Source organism: Tympanuchus pallidicinctus, unplaced genomic scaffold (genome assembly GCF_026119805.1).
Source record: "Tympanuchus pallidicinctus isolate F22 unplaced genomic scaffold, pur_lepc_1.0 scaffold3, whole genome shotgun sequence".
In the NCBI taxonomy this organism is placed as follows: Eukaryota; Metazoa; Chordata; class Aves; order Galliformes; family Phasianidae; genus Tympanuchus; species Tympanuchus pallidicinctus.
Window position 1 is genome coordinate 5,494,691 of NW_026294747.1, and position 26,528 is coordinate 5,521,218.

The 26,528-nt window shown below is 60.3% G+C and overlaps 7 protein-coding genes across 15 annotated transcripts; 6 read left to right on the forward strand and 1 right to left on the reverse strand.

Annotated features, from left to right (window-relative positions):
* The first annotated feature begins 62 nt into the window (after positions 1-62).
* On the forward strand, positions 63-9,614 carry FNBP4 (formin binding protein 4). Of its 4 annotated transcripts, none has more exons than XM_052696351.1 (17): positions 63-238; positions 399-479; positions 563-699; positions 784-967; positions 1,050-1,200; positions 1,286-1,397; positions 1,501-1,839; positions 2,148-2,358; positions 3,977-4,095; positions 6,200-6,304; positions 6,579-6,712; positions 7,029-7,126; positions 7,676-7,854; positions 8,158-8,388; positions 8,494-9,015; positions 9,105-9,262; positions 9,435-9,614. In XM_052696351.1, the coding sequence occupies exons 1-17, from the start codon at positions 109-111 to the stop codon at positions 9,523-9,525; spliced, it is 2,982 nt and encodes a 993-aa protein (XP_052552311.1). In that variant the 5' UTR covers positions 63-108; the 3' UTR covers positions 9,526-9,614. The 4 variants fall into 4 exon arrangements, with proteins under 4 accessions (XP_052552311.1, XP_052552310.1, XP_052552313.1 ...); XM_052696350.1 differs by having other exon boundaries at positions 64-238; positions 1,283-1,397; XM_052696353.1 differs by lacking the exon at positions 7,029-7,126 and having other exon boundaries at positions 64-238; positions 8,075-8,388.
* Positions 9,615-9,685: 71 nt separating this feature from the next.
* Positions 9,686-13,403, forward strand: AGBL2 (AGBL carboxypeptidase 2). Its single transcript, XM_052696434.1, has 11 exons — positions 9,686-9,931; positions 10,019-10,262; positions 10,358-10,576; positions 10,663-10,764; positions 10,841-10,991; positions 11,068-11,835; positions 11,902-12,064; positions 12,147-12,273; positions 12,391-12,488; positions 12,558-12,655; positions 12,729-13,403. The coding sequence occupies exons 1-11, from the start codon at positions 9,902-9,904 to the stop codon at positions 13,387-13,389; spliced, it is 2,661 nt and encodes an 886-aa protein (XP_052552394.1). The 5' UTR covers positions 9,686-9,901; the 3' UTR covers positions 13,390-13,403.
* A 216-nt stretch (positions 13,404-13,619) lies between these two features.
* Positions 13,620-16,281, forward strand: MTCH2 (mitochondrial carrier 2). The gene is made up of 13 exons (XM_052696396.1): positions 13,620-13,758; positions 13,885-13,969; positions 14,047-14,153; positions 14,227-14,253; positions 14,322-14,375; positions 14,451-14,508; positions 14,618-14,669; positions 14,751-14,810; positions 15,296-15,389; positions 15,464-15,508; positions 15,583-15,650; positions 15,920-15,995; positions 16,079-16,281. Exons 1-13 carry the CDS (start codon positions 13,672-13,674, stop codon positions 16,163-16,165), a joined length of 900 nt encoding a protein of 299 aa, XP_052552356.1. The 5' UTR covers positions 13,620-13,671; the 3' UTR covers positions 16,166-16,281.
* Positions 16,282-16,834: 553 nt separating this feature from the next.
* Positions 16,835-18,948, forward strand: NUDT8 (nudix hydrolase 8). 2 transcript variants are annotated; one of them, XM_052696398.1, is made up of 5 exons: positions 16,835-17,097; positions 17,194-17,326; positions 17,683-17,832; positions 18,386-18,463; positions 18,543-18,948. In XM_052696398.1, the coding sequence occupies exons 1-5, from the start codon at positions 16,877-16,879 to the stop codon at positions 18,786-18,788; spliced, it is 828 nt and encodes a 275-aa protein (XP_052552358.1). In that variant the 5' UTR covers positions 16,835-16,876; the 3' UTR covers positions 18,789-18,948. The 2 variants fall into 2 exon arrangements, with proteins under 2 accessions (XP_052552358.1, XP_052552359.1); XM_052696399.1 differs by lacking the exon at positions 17,683-17,832 and having other exon boundaries at positions 16,839-17,097.
* A 5-nt stretch (positions 18,949-18,953) lies between these two features.
* NDUFV1 (NADH:ubiquinone oxidoreductase core subunit V1) lies at positions 18,954-21,723 on the reverse strand. Its single transcript, XM_052696381.1, has 10 exons — positions 21,584-21,723; positions 21,430-21,512; positions 21,170-21,340; positions 20,390-20,573; positions 20,126-20,315; positions 19,835-20,047; positions 19,595-19,761; positions 19,440-19,521; positions 19,222-19,367; positions 18,954-19,136 (listed from the first exon to the last, which is right to left on the reverse strand). The coding sequence occupies exons 1-10, from the start codon at positions 21,641-21,643 to the stop codon at positions 19,053-19,055; spliced, it is 1,380 nt and encodes a 459-aa protein (XP_052552341.1). The 5' UTR covers positions 21,644-21,723; the 3' UTR covers positions 18,954-19,052.
* CABP2 (calcium binding protein 2) lies at positions 21,701-25,190 on the forward strand. 5 transcript variants are annotated; one of them, XM_052696406.1, is made up of 7 exons: positions 21,701-22,266; positions 22,736-22,891; positions 23,025-23,055; positions 24,313-24,447; positions 24,535-24,641; positions 24,720-24,867; positions 25,012-25,190. In XM_052696406.1, the coding sequence occupies exons 1-7, from the start codon at positions 22,063-22,065 to the stop codon at positions 25,035-25,037; spliced, it is 807 nt and encodes a 268-aa protein (XP_052552366.1). In that variant the 5' UTR covers positions 21,701-22,062; the 3' UTR covers positions 25,038-25,190. The 5 variants fall into 5 exon arrangements, with proteins under 5 accessions (XP_052552366.1, XP_052552369.1, XP_052552367.1 ...); XM_052696409.1 differs by having other exon boundaries at positions 21,702-22,262; positions 22,507-22,891; positions 24,532-24,641; XM_052696405.1 differs by having other exon boundaries at positions 21,706-22,266; positions 24,532-24,641.
* CDK2AP2 (cyclin dependent kinase 2 associated protein 2) lies at positions 25,191-26,518 on the forward strand. Its single transcript, XM_052696421.1, has 4 exons — positions 25,191-25,610; positions 25,934-26,010; positions 26,114-26,246; positions 26,336-26,518. Exons 1-4 carry the CDS (start codon positions 25,289-25,291, stop codon positions 26,401-26,403), a joined length of 600 nt encoding a protein of 199 aa, XP_052552381.1. The 5' UTR covers positions 25,191-25,288; the 3' UTR covers positions 26,404-26,518.
* The last annotated feature ends 10 nt before the right edge of the window (positions 26,519-26,528 follow it).

Sequence of the window (26,528 nt, forward strand, 5' to 3'; positions counted from 1 at the left end):
GCGGGGCGGGAGCGCCGCCCCCAGCGACGTCGTGACGCAGCGCGCCGTCGTGACGCACGTCACGCCGCTCCCCTTCGTGCGGCCGTTTCCCTCCGCGCCGCCGCCGCCATGGGGAAGAAGTCCCGCAGCGCGCCGGGCCGCCGGCCCATCCTGCAGCTCTCCCCTCCGGGGCCGCGCCGGGAGGACGCGGGGCCCTCTGGGCAAGCGGCGGAAGGGACCGAGTCGGGGTCGGAGCCGGGTAAAGGAGGGGCCGCTTTGTTGGCGGGGCGAGGCCTGGCGCGGCCTCCGAGCGGGGCTGCGGCCGTGGGCCGGGGCGGCACCCCCCGCCTTTCATCCCCCGCCCTTCCCTCGTCTTTTTTGGGGCCCTCGGCGGACTCGTTCCCTCTTTTCTTCCGCAGACGAAGCCGAGGCGGTGCCGGAGCCGCCCCGGAGCGCTCCCAACCCGCCGCCTCCCGCGTCCGCCGCCGTCAAACCCACAGGTAGGGACCGTTCCTCTCCTCCGACGGCGCCGGGAGGGCTCGGATGGGCCTCCCCGCCCGACTGAGGGTACCCCCGCTGCCAGGTGGGCTGTGCCTGCTGGGCGCCTATGCCGACAGCGACGACGAGGAGGGGGAAGGCGCCGAAAAGCCGGCACGCCCCGCCGGTGCCAATGGAAACAATTCAGCCGACATCGACAGCACGCTGGCCAACTTCCTGGCGGTAAGCGCGGAGCTTCCCGCCTTCCTTTTAGCCCCGCGCCGTTCAGCTCTCCCTCACGCTCCCTGACTGCGCTGATTTTTCAAGGAGATCGACGCCATCACGGCCCCCGCGCAGCCAGCCGAGCCCACCCCTGCTGCCCCGCCTCCCACCCCTCCCCGCCCGGAGCCCAAGGAGTCTGGCACGGCCACGGGCATCACCGCCCCCAATGGCACGGATGCAGCCGTGGCCCCTGAGTGGCAGTACGACACGCAGTGCTCGCTAGCAGGAGGTGAGCACCGCGTGGAGTGACTTAGACGCAGTGTAGGGGTGCCGGTCCTATGAGTGACCTGCTTGTTCTTGTTCCCTGACAGTGGGAGAACTGGAGATGGGTGATTGGCAGGAGGTGTGGGATGAAAACACCGGCTGCTACTACTACTGGAACACGCAGAGCAATGAGGTGACCTGGGAGCTGCCACAGTATTTGGCAGCCCAGGTGCAGGGCCTGCAACACTACCAGGCCAGGTGAGAGCGCATCCAGGCTAGGGGGGAAAGAGGGAGAGAAGGGGCTGCATCCCTGTGCTGACTGTTCACTTGTTCTCTTCAGCAGTACGGCAGCGGGCACCAATGGGAGCTTCACAGCAGCTGCTGAGCCCTTGGCACAGGAGAAAACAGGTCCAGTAAGTGCTGCCAGACCCGGGGCTAAGCGGGAGGTGAAGAAGGTGAGTTTGAGCAGCCAAGTAGCAGGCATTCTGCTATGTTCCTGAGCCCCCACTTGAGTCTAGGGGCATATAGAGCCGCTGATACAGTACTCAAACCTCACAGGAAGTAAATGAAGGAGTGCAGGCGCTCTCCAGCAGCGAAGAGGAGAAGAAAGGGGTGGCGGCGGCCCTCCTGGCACCACTTGTGCCGGATGTGGTGAAGGAGGAAGAGGAGCGCTGGAGGAGAAAGGTGATTTGCAAAGAAGAAGTTGAGCCGCCCCCAGAAGAGGAGGTGAAAGCAGAGGAGATGCCTGCTGCGTCTGAAGAGCCCAAGACGGGCAAGGATCCCCTGGAGGACACGCTGCAGGAGGAGCTGTGCAGTGTGGTGCAGTCGGGGGAGAGCGGGGAGGAGGAGGAAGAGCAAGACACGCTTGAGCTGGAGATAGTGCTGGAGAGAAAGAAGGTAATTTGGTGCAGGAAAAAATTCAAAGAATGGCTAGTAATAAATAAACCAGGCATCAGTAGTAGCTGCTTCCATCCCAGCCTGAATCTTTTGTGAGGGATGCTCTTTGTGTCCTGTGCTGCTGACAGAGCTGTGAGCTGATAGTACAGTTTCACACAGATGCTCTGCTGGCAGTTCTAGAGCTGTTGCTTCCTGTTCGCTTGCCTTTACACCACATTCTAATTAGAGCAGTTCTTCTTACATGCGTGACACATATTTGGGGCAGTTGGGATCTCTGAAGTGCTGCTCACCATCTCGTGTCTCCACAGGCAGAGCTGCGTGCTTTGGAGGAAGGAGATGGCAGCGTTTCAGGCTCCAGCCCGCTCTCTGACGGGAGCCAGTCTGCCTCGCAGGATGCAACCCGCAGGCTGGCCTCAAAGCGGGGGAAGTGGAAACTGTTTGCGGGAGCTGCCAGCCCTGATTCTGCTAGTCGAGGCTCCAGCAAAACGGGCCGGGAGAGCCCAGAGGCAGGAGAAGCAGGTAATTTGAAAGGCTCCCTTCGGAGGGAGGAGCGGGTGTTCGGAAATGCTGCAGCCCTCTCCTGCCGGGGCTTCTCCTCCCCGAAGATGGGGTTTGCCTGAGGCGCGCGGTGGAGCCAGGAGGTGAGGTAGGTGACAGGGCACAGGGGTGACTGGCAGCGGTGTCATGCACAGCCCAGCTGCCAGTGGGAGTTCGGGGGAAAAGCTGCTGCTCTGCCGAATCCTGTCCTTTAGCCCACCAGTAAAGTAATTAGGAGAGTGCTAACACTTAATGTGTGAGTAGAAAAGAGAATGTAAAAGCGTAATTTTGGCTTCATGCCCTGTGGCTTCTGTTAGGATGTTATAAATCCTTACAGTGATATATCAGGAGCTGTTACCTCACTTCTTAAGTTCTGTTTCTTTGTCCCTGGGTAACAGTAGCCACATCTCATGCAGCTCAGATGCCCCCAAGAGCCATCTGGCTGTGCTGTGTAGAAAAGATGAGACTGACTGAGCCTCGCTGTGAGAAGCACCTCCTTCCTGCAAGAAATGTGCTGTGCAAGCTGTATTGAGTTTAATGCCTGAGCAGTAGTGGGGTTGCTCACGCTCCCCTTAGCTCTCTATGCAGCAAGGAGATGCCGAGCCGTGGTCTTTCTGAGATCTGTATTAGGCAGGTATTGCAGAGCATTGTATGAACTTGTAGCCTGATGGAGGTGATGTGCTTGTGGCTGTTAATGCTCCGCCACAGCTTGCACTCTGCTGGAGGCTCCTCAGCACTCCCAGCCCCTCCAGAGCAGCTCTCCCTAACATGCACCAGTTCTGTTGCTACGTCTGGGGGAACAGCACAGGAACAGTGTAGAAGCACCCTGAGCCTGTAGCAGGCTGTGTTCTGCTGAAGCAGGAATCAGCATGAGCCCTCCTAGGGGCTGCTGTGACCCTGAGGTGTGATGGTCGGTGGTGCTGTTTGCCCTTGGAGGGAGGATTTGGCTGCAGGGTCCTCGGGCCTCACAGGCTCAGAGGAGATGGTGCCCAGAGCCAACTGTCCTGCAGCGCTGCAGTTTTCCCACTTGGCATCTGGGGAACAGGAAGCTGTTAGTTTAACCTGCATCCTGCTGCTGTGGGGTAGCAAAAGAAGCTGAACACCAGGATGCATCAGGAGTGTGATTTTATTTTTTTTAACACTGGTTCTGGTTGGAGTTCCTTGCAAAACTTCCTCCTTGGCACGTGGGCAGGTACTGAGTTGCTGCTGTCCTGCAATGTAGCCCAAACAAAGCCTTACCATCTTGACAGCTTTTGGGAGCTCTTCTTTGGCAGTTGTCTCAGTCTTACTATCTGATACTATTCTTCCTAGCAAATAATTAAGCTGCAGGAGTTCAACGATGTCACTGGGCTGCTGGCACTCAGCATTTCTTCTTTGTTCCTCTTCCTGTGGCAGCTGCACAGTGTTGTGGCACTGAGTCCTGTGTGTTTTTTCTAGAAAGGTACTGACCACCTGACATACAGGGGCTGCAACCCTTTCTGCTTTTAATTTCAGCCTTTTTTCATAGGAAAGAGGCCCCTGGCTGTGGCTCCCCAGTGTGGTATGAGGAGCACGGGCAGCACTGTGACAAACAGGCTCACCTCTTGTTTTTCCTCTGCAGCTGTGAGCATGGAAGCAGCTGATGGGCCTTCAGACAAAGAGGCAGAGTCTGAGGAGCCCCAGGAGAAAGTCAAAGCACAAGCGGCACCAAAAATAGAAGAGGAGGAGCAGGATCTAAAGGTACGGATCTGTGCAGGTGTGTGACGTCTTCCACCGTGCGGTGGGAATGGCAGCAGGTCCTGGGGTCCTGAAGAGGGCATTGGGGCCAGCTCACCCCGTGGCAAACAGCTGTGCAGGATCAGGCCAGCATCTCTGTAGCCTCATGCCCTGTTACCAGCAGAAGCCAGCAGCAAAGGCTTGAAAAAGCCTTTTCAAAAGAGAAAAGGGGGATGGAGGCACAAAGAATGACCCCCAGGTCTTGCCACAAGAGAGAGAGCAAAGACTTTTATCTTAAATTCTCACTGTAATCGTCTTGAAGTGTTCTCTCTCATGTGTCTCTTCAGTTTCCAGGCTGAAGACTCCTCGTCCATAAGCACTCTGTGTCTGGAGGCTGCTATCGCTGGTCCTCCTGCCCCATGTTTAGCTTTATTTTACAAAGCAGTGATGGGCTGCTGGGGCTAACTGGGAATTGCTGCACCGTTGCTCTGATATTTTCCTTTCTGAGGCTCAGCCCATTTTTCTAAGCAGACAAACAATTCCCAGAGCCCCTTCCTGGACGTGTTTAAGAAACGTGGACTTGTGGCACTGAGGGACGTGGTTAATGGGCTTGGTGGGGATGGGTTGATGTTGGACTCTATGATCTTTAGAGGTCCTATCCAACTTTAGTAATTCTTTGATTCCTGAGCCGTAACACTTACATACAGAGCTTCAGATTCCGCTGATGGTTATGCAGGAGGGCAGGGGACATCTCCATATTTGTCCTTTGCAACCTGTCCCCTTTGTTCCTCAGTTGCTCATTACTGGCATCTGCTTCGTTAGCAGGTCACCCTCCCTTTGCCAGATTGTTTGTGAACGGGGAGTCATTGGCTCACAGTAGAACTCCTCTGGAAATGTTCTGAGAAAATTCACACTTAACTCTGCCCTTATTTCCCCTAATTTAATCATTTTTGCAGTCGAAAGGGCTTTAATGTCCTCAAGCCACATTTAATCTGTGTCAGAAAAACTTGTAGCAGAGTTTCGAGGTGTGACGTGACGTTCTCTGCACAAAACCTCCTCCAGCATAGCATATACATGAGGCTTTTGTTGTTTTCTAATTTATGATTAAAAAAAAAAAACAAAGCCTGTGGCAAGGATCGTTTTCATTGGCTGCTGCATCCCAGCCGGCTGCTGGAAGCCTGTTAAAGTGTCACATTTGCTGTCACCTTTTCTTCTGGTGCTGGAGGTGCTCTGTGTGATGGACTGTGTGCCGTAGCGTGGTGATTTCACGTGCAGGATCCCTTTAGCGCTGTTGGAGGAATGCCAGCTCCTTGGGTAACTCGTTCCGTTCGCTTCGTCGGTTCGGGGTGATTCTCTTCAGCCTGGTTTGTAGGAGATGCTGCGCTGCGGAGCCATCCCCTGATTTGGGATCTTCCTACCTTCTCCGTAGGGACTGCAGTGCGGGAATTTGTTTCCCTGCCTTGGGCTCCTTTAGCACGGCTCATCAGCCCGGTCCTGTTGTTGGCTTTGGGAACTTTCCCAGGTCTCTTCTGAAGAATGATGGAAAATGAAATGGTTTCAGAGTCCTCCTCGAAGCAATTGTGATGTCCCTCAGAGGGATCTCTGCTGCACTCTTTGCTTCCCAGCTCACCCCATGCTTTCAGATTGCTCCCCCGGGGCACGGCCCTTCATAGAGCTCCCTGTGAGGTGCTGGGGTTGAGCTGTGCTCACTGTGGGCTGGATTATAATGCAGATGCTGCCTCAGCTCAGGAGTAAATCTAGAGCTGGTGCCTTTCAGCACCCTCTGGAAAGCAGCAATTTACAAAGGCTGAAAAATATGTCCTGGCCCATTTCCTTTGGGAAGCACTTAAAGTCTTTGATTATTTAGCGATCTGTTTGCTCTGCTGTGACGCCGTGGCCTTTGGCTGATTTGGAGCCGGGAGCTGCTAGGAGTAGGGAGCGGTCCCCAGGAAGCAGCAGAGGCTGCAGGAGGGGCGGGCTGGGCAGAGGGAGCGACCAGCACAGGAGCAGAGCATGCTTCCTCACCGCGGGACTGCAGCGGGACCCCAGGGACGTCCGCAGTAGGCACAGCAGCCCGGCGACGGCGCCCGAGCACGGCTGCTGACTCTTCCCCCTTTCTCCCTGGCAGTTTCAGATCGGAGAGCTCGCAAACACTCTGACTAGTAAATTGGAGTTCCTGGGCATCAACAGACAATCTATCTCCAACTTCCACATGTTGCTGTTGCAGACAGAGGTAACCGAGCCTTCGCCCCTCGCTCCGGCCTTCCGTCTCCAAGCGGATCCCGCTGTGCGCCGCTGAGCGCTGCGCGAAGCTCGTGGCTCCGGCGCCGCAGGGCCCATCCTCGGTGGGGTGCGAGCATGGCTTTGCGCAGAGGCGGGCTCCTCCTCCCAGCCCCCCCGAGCCCCATGCCATAAGGGAGCCTCTCCCAGACCTCGAGTCCCGTCCCTGGGGCTGCTGGCAGCCCCCCCCCCCCTCAACGGCTTCCCCCCGGTTCTTGCCCCTCTAGACCCGCATTGCAGACTGGCGAGAAGGTGCTCTCAATGGAAACTACCTCAAACGCAAACTCCAAGATGCAGCCGAACAGCTAAAACAATACGAAATAAACGCCACCCCTAAAGGCTGGTCCTGCCACTGGGACAGGTACGCCCTCTTCTACCTTTCTCACCTTTCATCTCTGACATCTCAGACATGATTTGTGACCATCACCACCTGACGACGCGGCGCCGTCCCTCTTGGAGACTCCATTAGCGGTGCTGGGCAGGCAGAGCAACTTGCGGCACTTTCAGAGTTTGAGCCGGCCGCCAAATGGGAGAAATGCAGAGCGAGTGCTCAGTGCTTTGAGACGGAGCCGATCCACTGTCTGGACAGAGCTGGTGGCACTCTCACGAGTGTAAAGCGCTGCTGCGTTGGGCGGGCCTGGGGGGTCGCGCATGCGAGAGCTCTGTGAACTTTGCAGGATCTCTGGATCACCTCTTCTGACCAACAGCTCTGACAAAGGACAAACTTCAACTCATCGCCGGAATGAAGAACAAGATTTCTGTCTCCTGCCAGCAGGTCAGACCCAAACATTTCTTTGTCTATTTGGCTTTCTCGATTAATTTTCCTTTATTTGAAATCTTTGCTCTTTTGTTTTTCAGCTCCCAGATCTGCTCCCTTTCTCTAGCATTCACTGTATGTTTGACACCAAGAGTATCATAAAAGCGACCTCCACGCACCGCGGGGTTGGGGGCAGCCGCTTCTCACTGGGCTGTTCCCTGGTGCCCCTTCTTGGAGGGGCAACTTTAAGCCGAGGTGGCGGCTCAAAGTCCCGGTGCTAGTGCGACGTGGCTCTGCTGCACGCTGGCCCGCTCTCAGCCCTCCCCTCCCTCGGAGCAGGGGGCTTGGGGCAGCGCTCACGGAGCCAGCGGGGCCGCTAGCTTGGAACAAGCTGGCTTGGGCCTCTCCTGCCTCTATCCTCAAAGTTGTTTGTCGCGTTTGGGAGCAGCAGCCCAGCTGCAGAGGGTCTTCCCTGCGAGAGCACACTGCTGTCGTGGGCGGGCCTGCCTTGGAGTGTCGCTGTGTGGGAAGGGAATGTAAAGCTTCGTTTTCTTTCTTGTGATTTAGGGAGCATAGGCGCTATTTCTATGTTAACGAGCACTCAGGAGAGTCACAGTGGGAGTTCCCCGACGGAGAGGATGAAGATGAAGGACAGCAGAGCATCGACAGAAAAGCTGACGATCCTCCCAAACCACCTCCCAAAGAGAAAGGAGAGCATCCCGCCGATGCCACTGAGAGTTCAACAGGTATGGCGTGGGGATAGGAAGAGGAGGGGGGAGTTTGGTGTGGCACTCCCAGCCCTAGGAGCGGGTCCCCGTCCGTGCAGCGGTGGCGGTAGCTTTAGGTGAGCCTCCCTGTTCGGCGGCAGGGCCTTGGAAGGAGGCAGCACGCACCCGTGCTGGCAGCGGAGCGGCAGCGTGGTCAGTAGCCTGGGTTTTCAAGCCTGTGTCACTATGTATTCTTCAGGCTCCCTTTGTAAAGAACCCTTCTCAGGCCAAGTCCCTGCTACGTCTCTCATGCCGCTCACTCCATTTTGGACTCTGCTTCAGTCCTCTGTCCCGGTCCTCCAACCTCCCTTGCCTTTGGAAATGCCTCCGCCGCCTCCGCCTCCACCTGACTCGCCGCCGCCGCCGCCACCGCCCCCACCACCTCTTGGAGAAGATGGCGAGATCCAGGAAGTGGAGATGGAAGACGAGGGGGGCGAGGAGCCGCCTGCCCCGGGGACGGAGGAAGATGCTCTGCTCAAGCCTCTCCTGCGCCCAGCTGTCAGCAGGAGCCAGGTGAGCAAAGCTGGGCCTCGCTCGGTGTCTCCAGCTAGCAAGCCGTGACCCCATCGGGCCCTATAGGTGCCGTCTGAGTTCCCAGCCCAGTGCTTTCCATTGCAGGGCGCTGCCGAACCCAGCCCTGCCCTGCTACTCTCCGCCAAGCCCCAGAAGCGGAAAGCCACAGAGATGAACACGGAGCTGATGCAGCGAACGGCCACCATCGGCAGCTGCCCTGTCATCTACAGCCAGCCCTTGATGGCCACTGGCAAGTACCAGCCTTCGCCTGTGCCCCTCGCCTCCCTGAGGCCACGCCAGCGCCTGCAGGGCGACATGCAGAGCCGTGCCAACCTCCGCCTGCCACCGGGACATGCAGTCCCCCAGCCATCCAGCATGGCCATCCAGCCCGGCTACTTGGGTGTGACAGCACCCGCTGCACCATCCGTCATGAGCTACTCCGAGTGCGCCGTGCCTGCTGGCCTTGCTGCTGTGCCACCGGCCCCAGCACGCGGCTCCCTGCCTGCCACCAGCACTGCTGAGCATCCGCCTCCCCCACCTCCACCCCAGACACCTCCACCTCCCACACCCAAAGCGCCGCCGCCGCCAGATAAACCCGAAAAGCCAAGGAAGGGGAGGAAGGAAAAGGTAGGAGGACGCTCCTGGGCTGTTACGTTGCCTGTGAGCCTGCTGTCCTGATGATGTGCCTAACTGCAGCCCATTTAATTCCTTTGCAGAGCAAGAAGGGCAAAACAAAGATGCCATCACTGGTGAAGAAGTGGCAGAGCATCCAGCGGGAGCTCGATGAGGAGGAGAACTCCAGCTCCAGTGAGGAGGACCGGGAGACAACGGCGCAGAGGCGCATTGAGGAGTGGAAGCAGCAACAGCTGCTCAGGTATGGACACAGGAGCTTTGTCACGGAGCACTGCTGTCAAGAGCCGTCTCCTCATCCCTTTTAGAGGCAGGGAGTGTGATCTGGAGTCTCTGGCTGGGGGAGAGTAGTGGTGGGGAGAGTATCCCTTTGCATCACCTGAGTGGCAGGCTGACACCCTGCTTTGTCCTTGCAGTGGCATGGCGGAGAGGAACGCCAACTTTGAAGCGCTGCCAGAGGACTGGAGAGCACGGCTGAAGCGGAGGAAAACTGCATCTAGCACGTGAAGCGTACATGCGGTGCTGTTTTTTACAGTTGTACAGTTTGGAGCCCTTTATGACTCAACTGTTGTCCAATAAATTGTAGCAGTTTGGGATGTGCCGTCTGCTTGAATGGCAAGAGGGACATTGGGGGTTCACGTGGTTGGGGTGACATCTGTGGGCTGGGGCTGGAGTGTCACCTGCAGTGTGGAAACGAGGGCCCTGCCATGGCACTGCTCCCCTCAGTGTTCACCAGGGCACAGTGAACAACACGGTCCTTCTGGCTCCTTTCCCAGCTCCAGCCTGGGACCGCCCCATCCTTCCCCACTACCAACGGTCACTGAGCAACCGCGTCTGGGAACAGGAGAAGGGGACACGAGAGGGTTGAGTGCGTCTCGAAGCCATGTGGCTCCTGAGGCACCTCACTGCCCAGGTTGGGGGCTGCCAGGGGGACTGGGAGGAGGACTGGTGGCTGCCAGCCCTGGGAGTGAGCAGGCCCTGATGGCACCGTTCTGCCCAGGCTGTCCCTGAGCCCTACGACAACTTCATGCACGACCACCTGTGCTACTACGGCTACTTCAAAGGTGAGCTGCGTGTCACCTTCTTGTACCCCGGGCTGTGGGACCCCCTGGTTGGGCTCCAGCAGCGCTCCCCCAAAGGCCAGAAGACAGCCAGCCAGCAGAGCTCTGTGTCTCCATGGGGACACACCGAATGCCACTGTGCTGACTCTGGTACCCAGCAGAGTGTAGGGAAGGACCCGAACTGTGAGTAAAACCCCCAGCACCAGGCTGCAGCACTCCTGGTGGGGTAATGGGTGCTTTGGGGTTGACACCAGGAGCGTTGTCTCCAACCTTTCCAGCCCGTGCTGTCTGTTCTCTGCTGGAACTGCACCAGGGGGCTGGGAGCCCCCCAGACCATTCTGCAGCCCCCAGGGCCCCGCAGTTGATCCCATTGCAGGGCTATGGGTCACTCAGGGAGCCACGGGCTCTCTTTGCCCTTCCCTCGGCACGAGGACCCCTTCCTGCTCCCCGGTGGCCCATTGAGTGCGAGGTCATCAAGGAGACCATCAAGCACATCGGTGAGGTAGCACTCTGCCTTTTTCTATCCTTGTCCACATGCCCAACCACTGTGATGATAATGGGGTGTGTCTCCATCCCTCCCCAGAATGGATCCCCCCTGAACCAGAACCCTTCTGCCAGCCCATGGACCACCACTGGCTGCCAAGGGCTGAGCAGCAGGGCACTGTTGTCTACCAGCTCAGCCCAGGTAGTGCCCAAGGGTGCTGCTCACCCCCTCCTCATCCCTGTGCTATCACTGGGGTGCTGAGCCCAGCTGTTCCCAGTGCCCTCAGGCTCCTGCTTCACCCGCGCTCGGGCTGGGGGGGCCCCAGGCCCCCTTTCCTCACCAGCCGCCACCCTGGAGGACTCCCAGGACAACACGCTGCTGTTTGAGTCGCGCTTCGAGTGTGGCAACCTCCAGAAAGCAGTCAAGGTGTAAGAGTGGTGATGGGGATGGGCAATGGGAACAGTGGCATGCCCAGTGCCAAAGTGTGGTCCTTCTGCCCACCAGGGGCCCCTATGAGTATGTGCTGACACTGCGGCCAGACCTGTACACCGCCAAGCACACCCAGTGGTTCTACTTCCGTGTGCAAAACACACGGAAAGACACCGTCTACTGTTTCACCATTGTCAACCTGGCGAAGCCCAAGAGCCTCTATAGCAAGGGCATGTGCCCACTGTTCTACTCACAGAAGGATGCCCAGAGCCATGGCATCGGCTGGCGCCGCGTGGGCACCAACATCCGCTACTACCGAGGGAACAGCGGGGAGGAGCCGGCTCCCTTCTGCCTGTCCTGGAGCACCTGCTTTCCCCATGACAGTGACATGTGCTACTTTGCCCACTCGTACCCCTACACCTACTCGGACCTGCAGCGGTACCTGCGGACAGTGATGGGTGATCCAGCACGCTCACAGTACTGTGTGGTGCGGGCACTGTGCCGCAGCCTGGCCGGTAACATCGTCTACCTGCTCACCATCACCGCGCCGTCTGGTGGTGCAGCCAAGCGGGCGGTGGTGCTGAGCGCCCGTGTGCACCCTGGGGAAAGCGGTGGCTCCTGGGCCATGCAGGGTTTCCTCGATTTCATCCTCAGCGCTGCTCCTGACGCTCATCTCCTGCGCCAGCTCTTTGTCTTCAAGGTGGTGCCCATGCTCAACCCTGATGGGGTGGTGGTGGGCAATTCCCGCTGCTCTCTGGCTGGCCGTGACCCCAATCGAGCCTACGGGACTGGATCTCGGGGCTCCTTTCCGGCCATCTGGCACCTGCGAGCCATGGTGGAGAGGTGAGGTCAGCGGTGCACGGGCGGCCAGTGGGGTGTTGGCTGCTGTATCCTGACAGGTACCTGCAGGCTCTTGGTGGAGCAGGAGGTGGTGCTGTATTGTGATTTCCACGGGCACAGCCGCAAGAACAACGTCTTCATGTACGGCTGCGATGGTGGTCGGGACGGCTCTGAGACACGGTTGCAGGAGCGCATCTTCCCGCTGATGCTAAGTAAAAACGCGCCTGACAAGGTGGGCTCGGCATCTGGTGATCTGCATTGGGCAGCATCGTGGTGACGTGGGTTGCTGTCATGGTGCCTCCATGGGGCTGCAGTTCTCCTTCTCCAGCTGCAAGTTCAAGGTGCAGAAGAGCAAGGAGGGGACGGGCAGGGTGGTCATGTGGCGAATGGGCATTGCCAACAGCTACACCTTAGAGGCGGCCTTTGGTGGCTCCACGCTGGGTGAGGGACAGTGCTGGAGACAGAATCACCCAGAAACACAATTCCAGCCCTAAGAACAGGCTCTGGGGCCTGGTGAGGGATGCAGCCACTCGTTTTGTTGTCCTATCTCCCCCGCAGGTGGGAGGAACTCACACTTCACAGTGGAGGACCTCAAATCGTTGGGCTACCACCTCTGCGACACACTGCTAGACTTCTGTGACCCCAATCCAGCCAAGGTATGTGGGTGACTGCAGCCAGCAGCAGCCCCACACGGCAGTGACAATGACACTGGCTCCATCGCACAGTTCCAGCAGTGCCTGGCAGAGGTGGATGCATTGCTGCGGCCGCGGCTGGGCTCCGGTCAGAGCTGGAGTGACATCGCCGCCTCACAGCTGGAGTCCAGGTGTGTCCCGGTGATGCCATCTGTGGGAACAGTGACCGTTGCAGTGGCTGCAGTTGTCTTCTCCCTCACACAGCACCAGTGGCTCCGATAGCTCCGTGTCTGATGGGTCCCTAGAGAGGAGGGAGAGCCCCTGCAGACAGAAGGGACAAGGTGCCAGGGTGGCACTTGGCCGGTTGCAGCTGAGGAGGAGAAAGCGGTTACGGAGCCACAGAGTGAGGAATGCCATGTACAGGCCCAATGGCACCCAAAGTAGTCATGGTGGTGACCCGGTGAGAGTGGCTCAGTGTGGTTCTGCCTGCCACAGTGGGACTCAGAGTGCCTGCAGCCCCTCTTCTGTGCTCCAGCAGACACATTCGTGCTCCCCCGTGCCCCTATCTGTCCCTGTCCCCACACGAAGAGGCTGTGGGGCAGCGGAGGAGTTGCACAGAGCTGTCCCCGCTGCACACACAGCAGTATGCCACCACCACATCGCTGTGAGAGCCACACGGATGGAGGGGTATGTGACAACCACAGGGCACCGCTGGGCACCACGGAGTGCCATCGCTGCCACCACCACCGCCGCCATCACCACCACGGCCACCAGCACAGGTGCTGCTTCTTCACGGGCAGGCCGAGTGAGACCTTCCTCACGGGGCACCACAGCGGCGCTGTCCCCGAGCGTGGCCACTGCTGCTGGCTGTGGGAGGTGGCCCGGCCTCACAGCGGCACGCTGCTCCGCCTGCACTCGGCATTAAAGGCAGCTTTGTTGTGGCAGTGCCGTGTTTGTGTCGCACCGTGTCCCACGGGAGGAGAGAGGGGAGACGGGCTCTCGAGGGCCAGCTGCCATGGTGTCACTTCAGGCCCCGACAGCTCGAGCTCGCAGGCATCGACGCCGCATCTCAAGCCACAAGGGTGGTGCAGGCCTCGTTGCCGTGGCGACCAGACCGGAAGTGGGCTGAGAGAGCGCCGGAAGTCGCTGCAAGGCGGAAGCGGAAGCGGTGGAGGTGTCCTTTGGGCCGTGGCGCCGGGGCGGCAGCATGGCGGACGAGGCTTCGCAGGTGCTTTTGGGCTCGGGGCTGACTGTGCTCTCGCAGCCTCTCATGTACGTGAAGGTGCTGGTGCAGGTAAGGGGGTGCCGGGGCGGCGGTGCTCGGCTGTGTCATAGCGCAGCGGTACGGGGAACTTGGGGGAATGGCACAGAGAGTGGGCCCGAGGGGGCCGTGGGGACCGTCCGTGCTCTCACGCCGCAGGTGGGATACGAACCACTGCCGCCCACCCTGGGCAGAAACATCTTCGGCCGCCAGGTCTACCAACTTCCAGGCCTCTTTGCCTATGGTGAGTTCCACAGCGCAGCCCCGTCCGGGTGCTGTGGGCACACGGTGGGGCTCTGACGCTGCCCGTCTCTCCTTCAGCCAAACATATCGTGAAAGTGGATGGCAGAGCGGGGCTTTTCAAGGGCCTCGCCCCCCGTCTCTGCTCCAGCGCCATTGGCACCGTGGTGCATGGCAAAGTGCTGCAGGTACTGTGCCCCCTGTGTGCCTTCGTTTGCAGCTGCTGGTGGGTCACTCCTGACCGTGTGCTTCTCTCCACAGCGGTACCAGGAGGCTGAGAAGGCTGAGGTACGTGAGGGCTTTTAGGATGAGGTTTGTGTTTCAAGGGCTTTCCTCATGCTTTTGTCTCTCTCCAGCTAGGAGCCAGCAAGAAGGAGCCTGTGTCCTCTCTGGAACAGGTGCTGAAGGAGGTGAGAGGAAGGAGGGTGCTGCAAAGTTCCCCCCTGCCCTCTTTCCCTGCCTCTGACAGCTCTTCTCTCCTCCAGACTTCCCGAGAGATGGTGGCTCGCTCTGCTGCCACCCTCATCACCCACCCCTTCCATGGTACGTACCCCTGCAGTTGACTGTAACCACCACTGTGGCTCCGTGGGCATCATGGTGGCAGCCTCAGTGCCATCCCACTGTGCCACGCTGATCTCAGCTCTGCCCACAGTGATCACCCTGCGATGCATGGTGCAGTTCATTGGCAGGGAGACCAAGTACAGGTACGGGGGCAGCCACAGGGTGCCATGTCCCTGTGACCTGCTTGGTGTGACCAGTGCCCTCTCCTTTTCTTCCTGGCACAGCGGAACACTAAGCGCCTTCACCACGATTTACCGAGAAGAAGGCATCCTGGGGTTCTTCGCGTGAGTGCTGTGTGCTGGGGGTGGTGGGGGTCTTTCCACTAAACCCACAGACCTTGGGCATTGCTTCTTGCTTTGTTTTCCCATTTTCTTGCTCACCATTCTTCATAGTGCTCTGCTTTCATTTTGGTACGTGGGACCAAAAAGATGTACTCCTTGGGCAAGCTAATGGCTTGTAATCACAGTGCCTGCCCCGTGTTCATAGAACCACTGAGTGGTTGGGTTGAAAGGGGCCACAAAGCCCCCCAGCAGATCATGCTGCCCAGGGACCCATCCAGGCTGGCCTTGGGCACCTGTAGAGATGGGGCAACCACACCTTCCTTGTGTAATCTGTTGTGTGGCTGTTGTTTGGTGCCTGGGGAACCATAAAACCGTGCTTGAGCCACTCATTATTTCCTGAGTATCCACATTCCTGAGGCTGTGATCTCTTCCATTGAGTGAAGATCTGCTGTTTCCTGTTCCTAAACTCTCTGCCTCTTCCCTTTCAGCGGCCTTGTTCCCCGGCTCCTCGGAGACATCCTCTCACTCTGGCTCTGCAATATGCTGGCCTACCTCATCAACACATATGCGCTGGAGAATGGGGTATGGGCTCTGTGCCTCAGGGGATGCTCAGGTCCCTGCTTCGGGTGGGACTCACAGTGCCTTCCTCCCCCCAGGTCTCTATGACAGAGATGAAGAGCTATTCGCAGGCAGTCACCGGGGTGAGTACAACCCGCAGGTACGTGTTGGCACGCTCGTGGTGTTTCCCACTGAGCAGCCCTGCTCTGCCTTGCAGTTCTTTGCCAGCATGCTGACGTACCCCTTCGTGCTGGTCTCCAACCTGATGGCTGTCAATAACTGCGGGTGAGCGCACTGCCACCACCACCTCCCTCGTCTCCCACACTCGCCATGTGTGCTTGTGATCCATGTGAGGTGTTCCCAAAGGAAGCTCCCAAAGGGCAAGAATGGTTTCCACCCCCCCCAGGGCTGAGCAGGCGCATCCGTGGGGAGGTGCGGGGTGGGAGCTGGAACCTCGGCAGTGTTACAGATGGAGCTCAGCCCCATGCAGAGCCGGGGAATGATGGGTCCTACATCGCCCCTGGGTGGAAATAACACAGTGCTCTCCTTACCAGGCTAGCTGGGGGCCTGCTCCCCTATGCACCCACCTACTCCTCCTGGCTGGACTGCTGGAGCCAGCTGCACAAGGAAGTAAGCGCCATGATGCTATGGGGCTGCTACAGGGCTAAGGGCAGCACTGAATGACCCCCAGGCTGATACTCATTCTGTTGCAGGGCAACATGAGCCGAGGGAACAGCCTGTTTTTCCGCAAGGTGCCCGCAGGAAAGCGATATGTGTGGGATGAGAGGAGGTTCCGCTGAAGGTGGGAGTGGAGCCGTAAACCCATGCTAGTCTCTACTGAGAAGGAATTATGAGAGAGTGGTGATTTCTATACTTTTTTTTTTTTTTTTAATCATTTAATTTTGAGCTATGAAAATATCTGTGTGAGAGTGTCTATTGTGGGGCTGTGGGCTTTCTTGGGGGGGACGACCCTGCCCTGCCTTGCTCTGCCCTGCTCTGCTCTACCCTGCCCTGATCTCCAGCATTCCAAGGAGGCTTGTACACACTGTGCCAAGGTTGTGGGGCAGGAGTGTTCAGGAGTGCACCAACAATCCTAATGTGTTCAGGCACACGTTAGGGTTGTTGGTAGGGCTGCGTGCCCAGCAGGGTTGCTGCAGTCCTCTTGTCCCAATTATACATCCAGCAGCAGCATATTACACCTGCTCGTGGGGTTGCACACCTTGCAGGGGAGGTATAGTTCCACAGATCAAGCTGCACACCCAGTGCCAGGGTTGCACCCCTGCCGGCAGTGTTACGCCCCCGGTGTGCGGGCTGCACGCCTGGCTATGGGATTGCGTACCCAGGGGGAGTTGCTGCACGCCCAGTTGTAAGGCTGTACACTTCGTGACCGCCTTGCTCGCCTATCTGGGGCACCGCACGCCCCATAATCGCGTCGCACAGCCGCTGGGAGCGCTGCAGCCCCGGGGGGGGCGGTCCCTCCCTCCCTCCTTCCACCCCGGAGCGGCGCAGCCATGCGGGTGGGCAGCTGGGCGCGGGGAGTTACGCACCGCGTGACGCTGTGCGGGGGCACGGAGCGGCGGTGCCGGCGGCTGCTGGCGGAAGGGGCGGCGGGGGGAGGCGCGGAGGCCGGGGCGGCCGTGCTGGTGCCGCTGTGCTCCGTGCGGGGCCGCCCCGCGCTGCTCTATACGCTGCGCTGCAGCCGTCTGCGCGGGCCCTACGGCGGCGATGTGAGGTAGTGAGGGGGGACTTGGAGGGGCGGGGTCGTGGAGTGGGGGTCCCCCCTACCGGCCCTGCCGCAGCGCCGCCTCCCCTCCCCCACCCGTTGCAGCTTCCCCGGGGGGAAACGGGAGGCGGCGGACGGCGGAGCGGAGGGCACCGCGCTGCGAGAGGCGCGGGAGGAGCTGGGGCTGAACCTGCGGGAGGAGAGAGTCTGGGGCCGGCTGCGAGAGCTGCCCGACAGGGTACGGAGCGGGGACACAAACGGGGATAGAATGGGGATCAAAGGGCACGGGGACAGAAGGGACGGCACCGGGACCTTGGGGATAGCGCAGAGACATGGGGACAGAACGGGGACATGGCACAAAACAGGGACGTGGAGACAGCACAGGGACATGGGGGCGTGGACAGAACGAAGGGTGGGGACAGTGCACAGGGGCAGAATGGGGACAGGGTCAGTGCAGGGACACCGAGGACAGAATGGGGATGTGGGGATAAACTGGGGACGTGGGAACTGCAATGGAGCATGGGGACGTTGGGTACAGAATGGTGGCATAACATACAGAAGGGCATTGTGGACTGAGTGGCGATGTGGGGACAGAACGGTGATGAGGACAACGCTGGGACATGGGGACAGTGTGGAAATATTCGGAAAAATACAGAGATGGCAAAGGAACGTGGGGATGGAAGGGGCACATGGGACGTGTCTGTGCTAGAGAGCGTTTTGATGTTGAGCTCGGGGCTGGCAATGGTAAGTTGAGAAGAGCAACAGTCCCCATGTCTATCACTGTCAACAGGGTGACATCAGGAACAGCACGGGGACACAGGTGGTGTGGTGGGGTTACAAGCACTTCTGGGGATGTGACAGGGCTGTGGGGATCGGGAGACACAGGACTGGGAGATGGGGTGGGGTAATTGGGAAGAAAGTGTAATTGGGGGCACTGGGGACACCGTGTGGCTGGGAAATGGAACAGAGGTGACTGGGGCCAAGGTGAAAGGGACGCTGGAGACACAGTGGAGACGAGGTGAGATCGGTAAAATTGATGGGAATACAGGCATGGAGTGTCTGGGGACAGGAGCACTGGGGCTAAGGGAGGATGGGGCTGGGGAACAGGGTGACAGGATGGGGTCAGCAGGGCAGTGGAGACACATGGATGGGCGTGGGGAGGCTGGGGATAGGGCAGCAGGGACATGGTAGGCAGAGGCTAATGGTTTGGGTTAGGACATGTGGGGATGGGGAAGCGAAGTGGCTGCAGCACAGTGGCATTTGTCACCCTGTCTTTCTGCCACATGCTCCCTGCCAGCACGGGATGCTTGTGGTCCCTGTGGTGGCCAACCTGGGACCCCTGGAGGACCTGACACTGTCCCCAAACCCTGACGAGGTGGGTGACCCCCTACCCTTTGTGCCCTTCCCTGCTGTGACCCATGTGCGTCCCCCAACTCTCTTCCGGCTTCTGCAAGGTGGCAGAGGTCTTCACACTGCCTCTGGAGCACCTCCTGCAGGAAGAGAACCAGGGCTACACCCATTTCCGCACTGCGGGTCGCTACGGCTACACCCTCCCTGTCTTCCTCAACGGCCCCCACCGCATTTGGGGGCTGACAGCCATCATCACTGAGCTGACGCTGGAGCTGCTGGCACCCAACTTGTACTGCAGAAAGACCCACGTGCCTGGCCATGGCATCACTGCTCCCCAAAAAAGGGCTTGAGCTGCATATTGAAGGAGCCAAGGCTCTGAGGGTGAGGGGTTTGGGGCTGGAAGGTTTTGGGGTGGAGGGTGGCATGGTTTCACCACTGTCCCCTTCTCTGTGCCATTGCACCCATGGTCGATGTTTCATGTTGTGATTTTAGTAAAAAGCCATGTTTCAAGCCACTTCAGTTACAGCAGTGTTTATTAAGGAGCTCCAAGAGTGGGCTAGAACCCACTGGGAGCAGCAAAGTGTGGTGCCACTGCTGCCACCACCCCGACCTCCTCATGCTGAGGCCACTCGTGCTTTGGCCTCTCCAAAGCGCCGCATCCTGTCCTCCAGTTCCGGCCGAAAGTGGCGGATGAGGCCCTGCGTTGAGCAAACAAAGCAGAGTCAGTGAGGCTGAGAGCTAAGCCTCTGAGGTCCCGCTGCCATCCCAGAGCCCTGCACCCACCTGCACGGGCCACGCGGCACCATCACCCAGTGCACAGATAGTGTGCCCCTCAATCTGCTTGCTGATCTCCCACAGTGCATCAATCTCAGCTGTCTGTGCGTCTCCCTGCACGAAGCGTGCCATCACCTTGTTCATCCAGTCAACACCTGTGGGGACAGGGACACGGTGACAGGCCCTGTGATGCAGTGACAGACCCTGTGGCACAGCCCCACGCTTACCTTCCCGGCACGGGGTGCATTGCCCACAGCTTTCATGCTTGTAGAACTCGATGAGACGAGCGATCGCTTTGACAATGTCAGTCTGAGGAGGAAGGGGACAATCAGGGGACACTCATTCAGGGGAGGGGGCAGCCTGGGGAGGGCTCACTCTGTACCGATTTATCCATGACAATGACGGCAGCCGTGCCAAGCCCACTCTGCGCCTGCACCAGGGAATCAAAGTCCATCAACACAGTCTCACACACCGACTTCGGGAGCAGTGGGGTGGAGGAGCCCCCCGGGATGACAGCCAGCAGGTTGTCCCAGCCACCACGGACACCCCCTGCCAAAAAAGAGGGGACACACTGAGCCAGGCCCGGCAGGACCATCCCGTTGGGTTTGAGCGTGGTGCTTACCAGCATGCTTCTCAATGAGTTCCTTCATTGGCACTGACATCTCCTCCTCCACTGTGCAGGGGTGGTTGACGTGGCCGGAGATGTTGAAAAGCTTTGTCCCGGAGTTGCGCTCACGCCCAAAGCCAGCAAACCAGGCACCGCCACGCCGGCAGATGGTGGGGGCCACAGCCACCGTCTCCACATTGGCCACCGTGGTGGGACAGCCAAAGACTCCTGTAGGGAATCAGAGCTGTGAGTGGTACCGGAGGGAATTAGTGAAGTGGAGATGGGCAGAAGGGCTCCAGCACGTACCCACGTCAGCAGGAAAGGGAGGCTTGAGGCGCGGCTTGCCCTGCTTGCCCTCAATGGACTCGATGAGCGCTGTCTCCTCGCCACAGATGTACGCCCCAGCACCCCTCACCACGAAGACATCAAAGGCATAGTCAGAACCACAGGCATTCTTCCCCAGAAGCCCAGCCTCATATGCTTCCCTGATGGCCACCTGCGGAGGGGACAACAGGTAGATAGCAGCAGGGGATGTCCCCATGTGTATTCCACCGCGTCCGTGGCACCCACCTGCAGATTGGAGGCCTCATTGTAGAACTCGCCGCGGATGTAGATGTAGGCGGCACGAGCACCCATGGCACGGCCGGCCACCAGGCAGCCCTCCACCAGCTTGTGTGGGTCGTGCCGCATGATCTCACGGTCCTTGCAGGTGCCTGGTTCCCCCTCATCTGCGTTCACTACCAGGTACTTGGGTCTGACAGGATGCGGTGTCAGTGTCAGCACCCCGTCCCATCTCCCAGCTCCATATCTCCATGTTCCTGGTGTTCCCTCTGTTCCATCTCCCCACTCCCCCATCCCTGCCCCCGCCACGTTCCTGGTGTCCCTAAGTAATCCCATCCCCTCTCAGCCCCCTCCAACTTCTCTCTCTTCTTAGCACCCCTATTACTTTGCCACTAATTTGCCTGTACCCCCACCCTATCTATGCCTGTACACCCTGCACCCCAATGTCGCTTTGTTCCCAATCACCCCAGCCCCATCTCCTAGTCATATGATGTCCCCTGTAGTTCCTACTCTTGTGTCCCCAGATCTCCCTGTCCCCACTCTCTGCTGTTCCATCTCCCAACCTTGTGTCCCCAGTGTCTCTTTGTCCCTAGACACGCCTATCCCATCTCCCAAGCTGTGTCCCCTGCTCCCCATGTCCCTGTTCCCAAGCAGTCCTGTCAGCCCTCAGCCCCTTCCCTCCCTGACCCTCCAAGCGTCCCTGTCACTGCATCACCCCAGCCTCTCAGCCCCATCCTCTCTGCATCCTCCACATCCTTGCCCTGCCCACCCCTTCTCCTCAGCACCTACCTGCCATCAGGCGGCTTGTTCATGAAGCTCCACTTGAGGCCGGTGGGGAAGCCGGCCCCCCCGCGGCCCCTCAGCCCCGAGGCTTTGATCTCACCCAGGATCCAGTCGACGCCCTTCAGCAGGATCTCCTTCGTCTTGTACCAGTCGCCCCGCCGCAGCGCTCCCTGCAGCCTGCGGGCACGGAACGGCGGCTGTGAGCACCCGCAACCCCCGCAGCCCATGTTCTTTTCTCTCCCACGCTCCCGGTCCCCGCTGCCCACCTCCACTCGTGCCGCCCGTAGAGGTTGGTGAAGATACGGTCCTCATCCTTCAGAGAGCCGAACTGCGTCTTTTTCGGCGCTGTCTGCGGGGAAGGGAGGAGCTCAGCGCGGCCCCGGGCTCGGAACCAGGCTGAGCGGTCGGTCCAGCCCTTACCGAGAAGCCGGCGGCGGCGGCGGGGAGACGACGCAGAGCCCTCAGCTGCCAGGCGGCCATGGCGCTCCGCCGCCACCTTCAGGCGCCCCCGGCTGCGTCGCTCGGATGTGGCGTCATCGGAGAGCGCCGCGGCGCGCTGTGATGACGTCACCGAAGCCGGCCGTGGGTCAGGGGTCGCGGAGGCGGTGGTGGGGTTTGCACCGCGCTGTGGGGTCTGTGGATGCTGCGGCTTTCCCGCGGCCAACCCCGCGCTCCGAGGCCACGGCTCCGTGCTCGGGGACCCCTGCAGCCCTCTCCCCGGCTGTGGGACCCCGGTTCTCCCGTCCCCGGGCCCCGCACCGCTCCCACTGCGGGCCCCCGCGGTCTCGTTGTCCGGTGTCAATGTCTCGGCTCGTGTATCCCGGCCGCCGGATCCGGTTTCCCCGCTGCAATCTCACCCCGGCACTGGGGGATCGGATTCGGAGCCTGGAGGGAGGGTAATGAGCCCTGAGCACCGGGCAGGAGCCGTCATGTTCCTGTTCATCCGCAGCCCCCAGCGCCGCGTCCCCGGCAGCCCACTGCCCTCCCCCTGCCGAGCCCCCCCGGGGGTGAAACGGGGCCGCCGCAACCCCCGAGGGCACCGGAGTGCTGGGGGGGGGCGGCGGAGCACCGAGGAGCCCCAGCTGCCCCCCACTTCCAAGCAGGTAATGGGGCTGGGCAGCTAATTGAGGGGAATGGGGAGGACTTGAGGGGGTGACGGGTGGGGCAGTAACACTGTCCCCCCTCAAGGAGAACAGCTGGGCGGCTCCCCCACATCTGGAGCGGCGTGGCCGAGCAGGGCATAATCCGGGGGATTATGTGTGTGTGTGCGGGCAGCGTGCAGCCCCCCCGCCTCGCCCTGCATATCCTGAGATATTCCATAAAAACCGTAAATCCCCACGCAGCCTCTGTTACTATAAAAAAACCCCGTCCTGGCGCGGCCGGGCCAGAGCGGCGGCCCCCCAGGACTGCGCCAGGCGGCCCCCCGGGGGGACCGGTTATGCCTGGGCACCCCTGGCCATGGGCAACTGCACCAAGACCCCTGAGAGAAGGCTCTCCAAGGTAAGGCTGAAGTGCAGGGGGGTGCTCGGGGGCTGTGCTGGGCTTATTACTGCCCTCCGGCTCTGCCTACAGGACGGGAAGCAGCGCTCCGGCCCCCCCGGTCCCCAGGATGGTGAGGAGCTGGCAGAGGCTGCGCAATCACCACCGCTGCAGAGCTACTCAGTGTTGCATGGGCTTGTGGGGCCGGCGTGCATCTTCCTCCGACAGAGCATTGCCATCACACAGCTGGTATGTGAGCATTATACCCCCCTGGGGTGCATCCCAGTCCTCTGGGATCACTGCTCCCACAGCTGCCCACTGGTGTGGATTTGGGGTGGCTGTGTGGAGGGAGCCGTCCTCCAGCCTGCATTCTTTTTGCCAGGACCGGGAGCTGCGGCCGGAGGAGATCGAAGGTGAAGTGTAGGGATGTGTCCTTAGGCTGGGTCCTTGTGGGGCTAGGGGTGCTGCTCTGGTGTAGGGTCTCACCCACACCCGTTCCCCTTGGTCCCCATCCCAGTTCTCATCTTGCCACCCATCCTGTTTGATCCCTGTCTCTCCGCATGTTCCTCTCAGTTTCTGTCCTGGTCTCTATCTTAGCACCTGTTCCCCTCACTTCCCATCCCTGTTTCTGTCTTTCTACCTGTTAATCTTAGTCCCCATCACAGCACTTGCTAGTGTCAGTCCCCATCCTGGCCTCTATCTCACCATCCTTTCACCTTCATTCCAATCCCAGTCCCCATCTCTCCATACATTCCCCTCAGTCCTCATCTCACTACCTATTCCTCTTGGTCCTCATCTCAATCTCTATCTCAGCACCTATTCTCCTGGGTCCCCATCCCAGTCCCCATTGTGCCATCTATCCTGCTTGGTCCATGTCTTGATACCCATTCCCCTTAATTCCTATCCCAGTCCACATCTTGCCACACATTTCCCTTCGTTCCCATCTCACCACCTGTTCCTCTCAGTCCCCATCCCAGTCCCCATCTTGGCACCTCTTCTACTGCGTCCCCACCCTGGTCCCCATTGTGCCTTTTATTCTGCTGTATCCCCATCTTGCAACTTGTCCCACTCAATCTTCATCTCGCCACCCATTCCCCTTGCTCCCCATCCTGGTCCTCATCTCAGCACCTCTTCTACTGGATCCCCATCTCAATCCCCATTGTGCCACCTATCGCACTCAGTCCCCATCTTGACACCCGTTTCCTTGGGTCCCCATCCCAATCTCCATCTCAGCACCCATTCCCCTTAGCCTTCATTCTGGTCCCCATCTCTCTGCCCACTCCCATCAATCCCCATCCCAGCCTTCCCCCTCTCAGCACCCATTCCATTCAGTCCCCATCCTAGTTCCCATTGTGCCACCCATCCCACTGAGTCCTCATCTTGACACTCATTTCCTTGAGTCCCCATCCCAGTCTCCATCTCAGCACCTGTTCCACTGGCTCCCTATTCCATCTCCCATGTTCTCAGTGTGCCACCGTTCCTGCTCGGTCCCCATCTTCGCACCCGTTCTCTGCAGTTCCCATTCTGGTCCCTGTCTCAGCACCTGTCCCTCAGTCCCTGTCTGAGTGCCTGTTCCCTTCATCCCCACCTCGCCTCTTGTCCTGCTCCCACCTGTGGGGTGCCCCCAGGGCTGTCCCTGGTTGTCACCGTTCTCCCTGCTCTGTCCCCAGAGCTGAAGCAAGCCTTCAAGGAGTTTGACAAGGACCGTGATGGCTACATCAGCTACAAGGACCTGGGCGAGTGCATGCGCACCATGGGCTACATGCCCACCGAGATGGAGCTCATTGAGCTGTCCCAGCAGATCAGTAGGTGCCGGGGCAGGGGGAGGAATCCCACATCCGCATGGTGGCACCATCCCCACTGACCTTCCTCCCCCCTTGGTCCCCTAGCAGGCGGCAAAGTGGATTTTGATGACTTTGTGGAGCTGATGGGCCCTAAGATGCTGGCGGAGACGGCGGACATGATCGGGATCAAGGAGCTGCGCGACGCCTTCCGCGAGGTGAGGGGGTGTGGACAGCAGGGCTGGGGGGACACAGTGCTGGGAGCACAGTGGTGATGCTGGGTCCCCCCGGTGCAGTTCGACACCAATGGGGACGGGCAGATTAGCATGGCGGAGCTGCGGGAGGCCATGCGGAAGCTGCTGGGGCAGCAGCTCAACTACCGTGAAGTGGATGAGATCCTCAAGGATGTGGATCTCAACGGGGACGGCCTGGTGGACTTTGAAGGTAATGGGGGTGAGGGTGAAGGGGGGGGAGACCCCTCCCGATCCCGGCTTTATTTGGGGGATGATGGCATCAACGATGGGGGGGGGGGGTGGTGAGCCCCCATTGCCAGCTTTATTTGGGGGTTAACGCTGTGGTTCTTTGCAGAGTTTGTGCGGATGATGTCGCGCTGAAGGGCCGGGAGCCGCCGCCGTGCCTTACCGGGAGGAGGAGGGGAGAAGGTCTCCCCGGGCCTGCACTCCGGGGGGGGGGAGCCCTGATTGTGGCCCCCTGGGGTCGTGGGTTCGCAGCTTTGCCGGTTCCTAATGAAGCTCTGTGCCGTCGGGTGCCGTGTGCCCTTCCATTGAGTGCCGGGGGAAGCCTCAGGCCCTCGCGGCGGGGGGCCGGGGGAGGCAAATGGGGGAGCAGGACGCCGCGCGTCTCCATGGTGACGAGAGCACGGCGCGCCGAGTTTGCGTATTGGCGGCGTGCGTGTCGTGACGTCATCGCCGCGCCCCGCCGAGAGCGCAGACCGGCTCCTTTCGGGCCGCCGACCAATCAGCGCCGCCGGACCGCGCCGCCCGGCCAATCAGTAGTTAGGAGGCGGGAGGGGGGCGCCCCGCTCGGCCGCTCGCTTCCGTCTTCCCCACACGGCGGCCGACGCTCGGGACGGATTGCCGCTCGGAGCGGTGCGGGGATGTCCTACAAACCCATCGCGCCCGCCCCCAGCGCCAGCCCCGCCCCGGGGCCCGCCGCCACGGCCGCCGGTGAGAGGAGCCCCCGGGGGGCGGCGAACCGGGGGTAGAGCGGGGGTGGGGAAAGAAGGGAACTTAAGGAGAGGCACGAGGCCCGAGGGGGGCGGCGGGACCTGAGCAGGGCGTGGAGGAGAGGGACGGGGACTGAGGAGGGGACGCGGGGAGTCAGGGGCTGAGGGAGGGAAAGGACGGCGCCTGTGGGCGGCCTGAGCGGGGCGCAGGGCCTGAGGAGAGCCGGGCTTGAGGGGGTGACAGGGCCTGAGGAGGAGGACGGGGCCCGGAGGAGGGCCGGACCCCGACTGAAGGAGGGCCGGACCCGGTGTCGCTCCCCGCAGCTCCCAGCGTCCCCTCGCCGTCCGCCTTCCGCCCACTCTTCAACGACTTCGGGCCGCCCTCCATGGGTTATGTGCAGGTGAGGCCGCGGGGCAGGGGCAGACGAGGGGAGGGCGGTGTGGAGCAAGGCTGAGCCCCCACCTTCTCCTCCGTCTTCCCTCCCCCCGTGCCTCCCCTGTCAGGCAATGAAGCCGCCCGGCGCGCCGGGCTCGCAGAGCACCTACAGCGACCTTCTGTCTGTCATCGAGGAGATGGGCAGGGAGATCCGGCCCACCTACGCCGGTAGCAAGAGCGCCATGGAGCGACTCAAGCGGGGTACAGAGCCGGGGGGTGGCCCTCTGTGTACCTCCTCTCCCCCCCAGCCCGGACCTCGGTGCCTTACTTCATGTCGTCCCCCCCTTCAGGGATCATCCACGCGCGGGCGCTGGTGCGGGAGTGCTTGGCCGAGACAGAGCGCAATGCCCGCACGTGACAGCCGCCCCCCGCCCCCCCGAGCCCCGCCGGTGGCTCCCCCCGAGCGGGGCCACCCCCGGGGCTCCCCTCCCTCTCCTAGCCTTCCAGCTTTTATAAATAAAAGACGTGTTGCATCCCTCCCTT

What these genes read in the sequence shown, in the direction of transcription:
- NUDT8 (XM_052696398.1), top strand. Translation starts at nt 16,877, where the DNA reads ATGCGGGTGGGCAGCTGGGCGCGGGGAGTTACGCACCGCGTGACGCTG. An exon ending in TGCGAGAGCTGCCCGACAGG is followed by an intron (nt 17,327 to 17,682) that starts GTACGGAGCGGG and finishes ATGTGGGGACAG; the next exon opens with AACGGTGATGAGGACAACGC. An exon ending in TGAGCTCGGGGCTGGCAATG is followed by an intron (nt 17,833 to 18,385) that starts GTAAGTTGAGAA and finishes GCTCCCTGCCAG; the next exon opens with CACGGGATGCTTGTGGTCCC.
- NDUFV1 (XM_052696381.1), bottom strand. Translation starts at nt 21,643, where the DNA reads ATGGCCGCCTGGCAGCTGAGGGCTCTGCGTCGTCTCCCCGCCGCCGCC. An exon ending in CCGCCGCCGCCGGCTTCTCG is followed by an intron (nt 21,513 to 21,583) that starts GTAAGGGCTGGA and finishes CCTTCCCCGCAG; the next exon opens with ACAGCGCCGAAAAAGACGCA. An exon ending in ATGAGGCCTCCAATCTGCAG is followed by an intron (nt 20,316 to 20,389) that starts GTGGGTGCCACG and finishes TCCCCTCCGCAG; the next exon opens with GTGGCCATCAGGGAAGCATA.
- FNBP4 (XM_052696350.1), top strand. Translation starts at nt 109, where the DNA reads ATGGGGAAGAAGTCCCGCAGCGCGCCGGGCCGCCGGCCCATCCTGCAG. An exon ending in CGCTGGCCAACTTCCTGGCG is followed by an intron (nt 700 to 783) that starts GTAAGCGCGGAG and finishes TGATTTTTCAAG; the next exon opens with GAGATCGACGCCATCACGGC. An exon ending in TGCCACTGAGAGTTCAACAG is followed by an intron (nt 7,855 to 8,157) that starts GTATGGCGTGGG and finishes ACTCTGCTTCAG; the next exon opens with TCCTCTGTCCCGGTCCTCCA.
- CABP2 (XM_052696409.1), top strand. Translation starts at nt 22,063, where the DNA reads ATGAGCCCTGAGCACCGGGCAGGAGCCGTCATGTTCCTGTTCATCCGC. An exon ending in CAGCTGCCCCCCACTTCCAA is followed by an intron (nt 22,263 to 22,506) that starts GCAGGTAATGGG and finishes ATCCCCACGCAG; the next exon opens with CCTCTGTTACTATAAAAAAA. An exon ending in CGGCCTGGTGGACTTTGAAG is followed by an intron (nt 24,868 to 25,011) that starts GTAATGGGGGTG and finishes GGTTCTTTGCAG; the next exon opens with AGTTTGTGCGGATGATGTCG.
- AGBL2 (XM_052696434.1), top strand. Translation starts at nt 9,902, where the DNA reads ATGTGGCTCCTGAGGCACCTCACTGCCCAG. An exon ending in CTCCAGAAAGCAGTCAAGGT is followed by an intron (nt 10,992 to 11,067) that starts GTAAGAGTGGTG and finishes TCTGCCCACCAG; the next exon opens with GGGCCCCTATGAGTATGTGC. An exon ending in CTGCGAGCCATGGTGGAGAG is followed by an intron (nt 11,836 to 11,901) that starts GTGAGGTCAGCG and finishes AGGTACCTGCAG; the next exon opens with GCTCTTGGTGGAGCAGGAGG.
- MTCH2 (XM_052696396.1), top strand. Translation starts at nt 13,672, where the DNA reads ATGGCGGACGAGGCTTCGCAGGTGCTTTTGGGCTCGGGGCTGACTGTG. An exon ending in CATATGCGCTGGAGAATGGG is followed by an intron (nt 15,390 to 15,463) that starts GTATGGGCTCTG and finishes TCCTCCCCCCAG; the next exon opens with GTCTCTATGACAGAGATGAA. An exon ending in GGAGCCAGCTGCACAAGGAA is followed by an intron (nt 15,996 to 16,078) that starts GTAAGCGCCATG and finishes ATTCTGTTGCAG; the next exon opens with GGCAACATGAGCCGAGGGAA.
- CDK2AP2 (XM_052696421.1), top strand. Translation starts at nt 25,289, where the DNA reads ATGGTGACGAGAGCACGGCGCGCCGAGTTTGCGTATTGGCGGCGTGCG. An exon ending in GCCCGCCGCCACGGCCGCCG is followed by an intron (nt 25,611 to 25,933) that starts GTGAGAGGAGCC and finishes CGCTCCCCGCAG; the next exon opens with CTCCCAGCGTCCCCTCGCCG. An exon ending in CCTCCATGGGTTATGTGCAG is followed by an intron (nt 26,011 to 26,113) that starts GTGAGGCCGCGG and finishes CTCCCCTGTCAG; the next exon opens with GCAATGAAGCCGCCCGGCGC.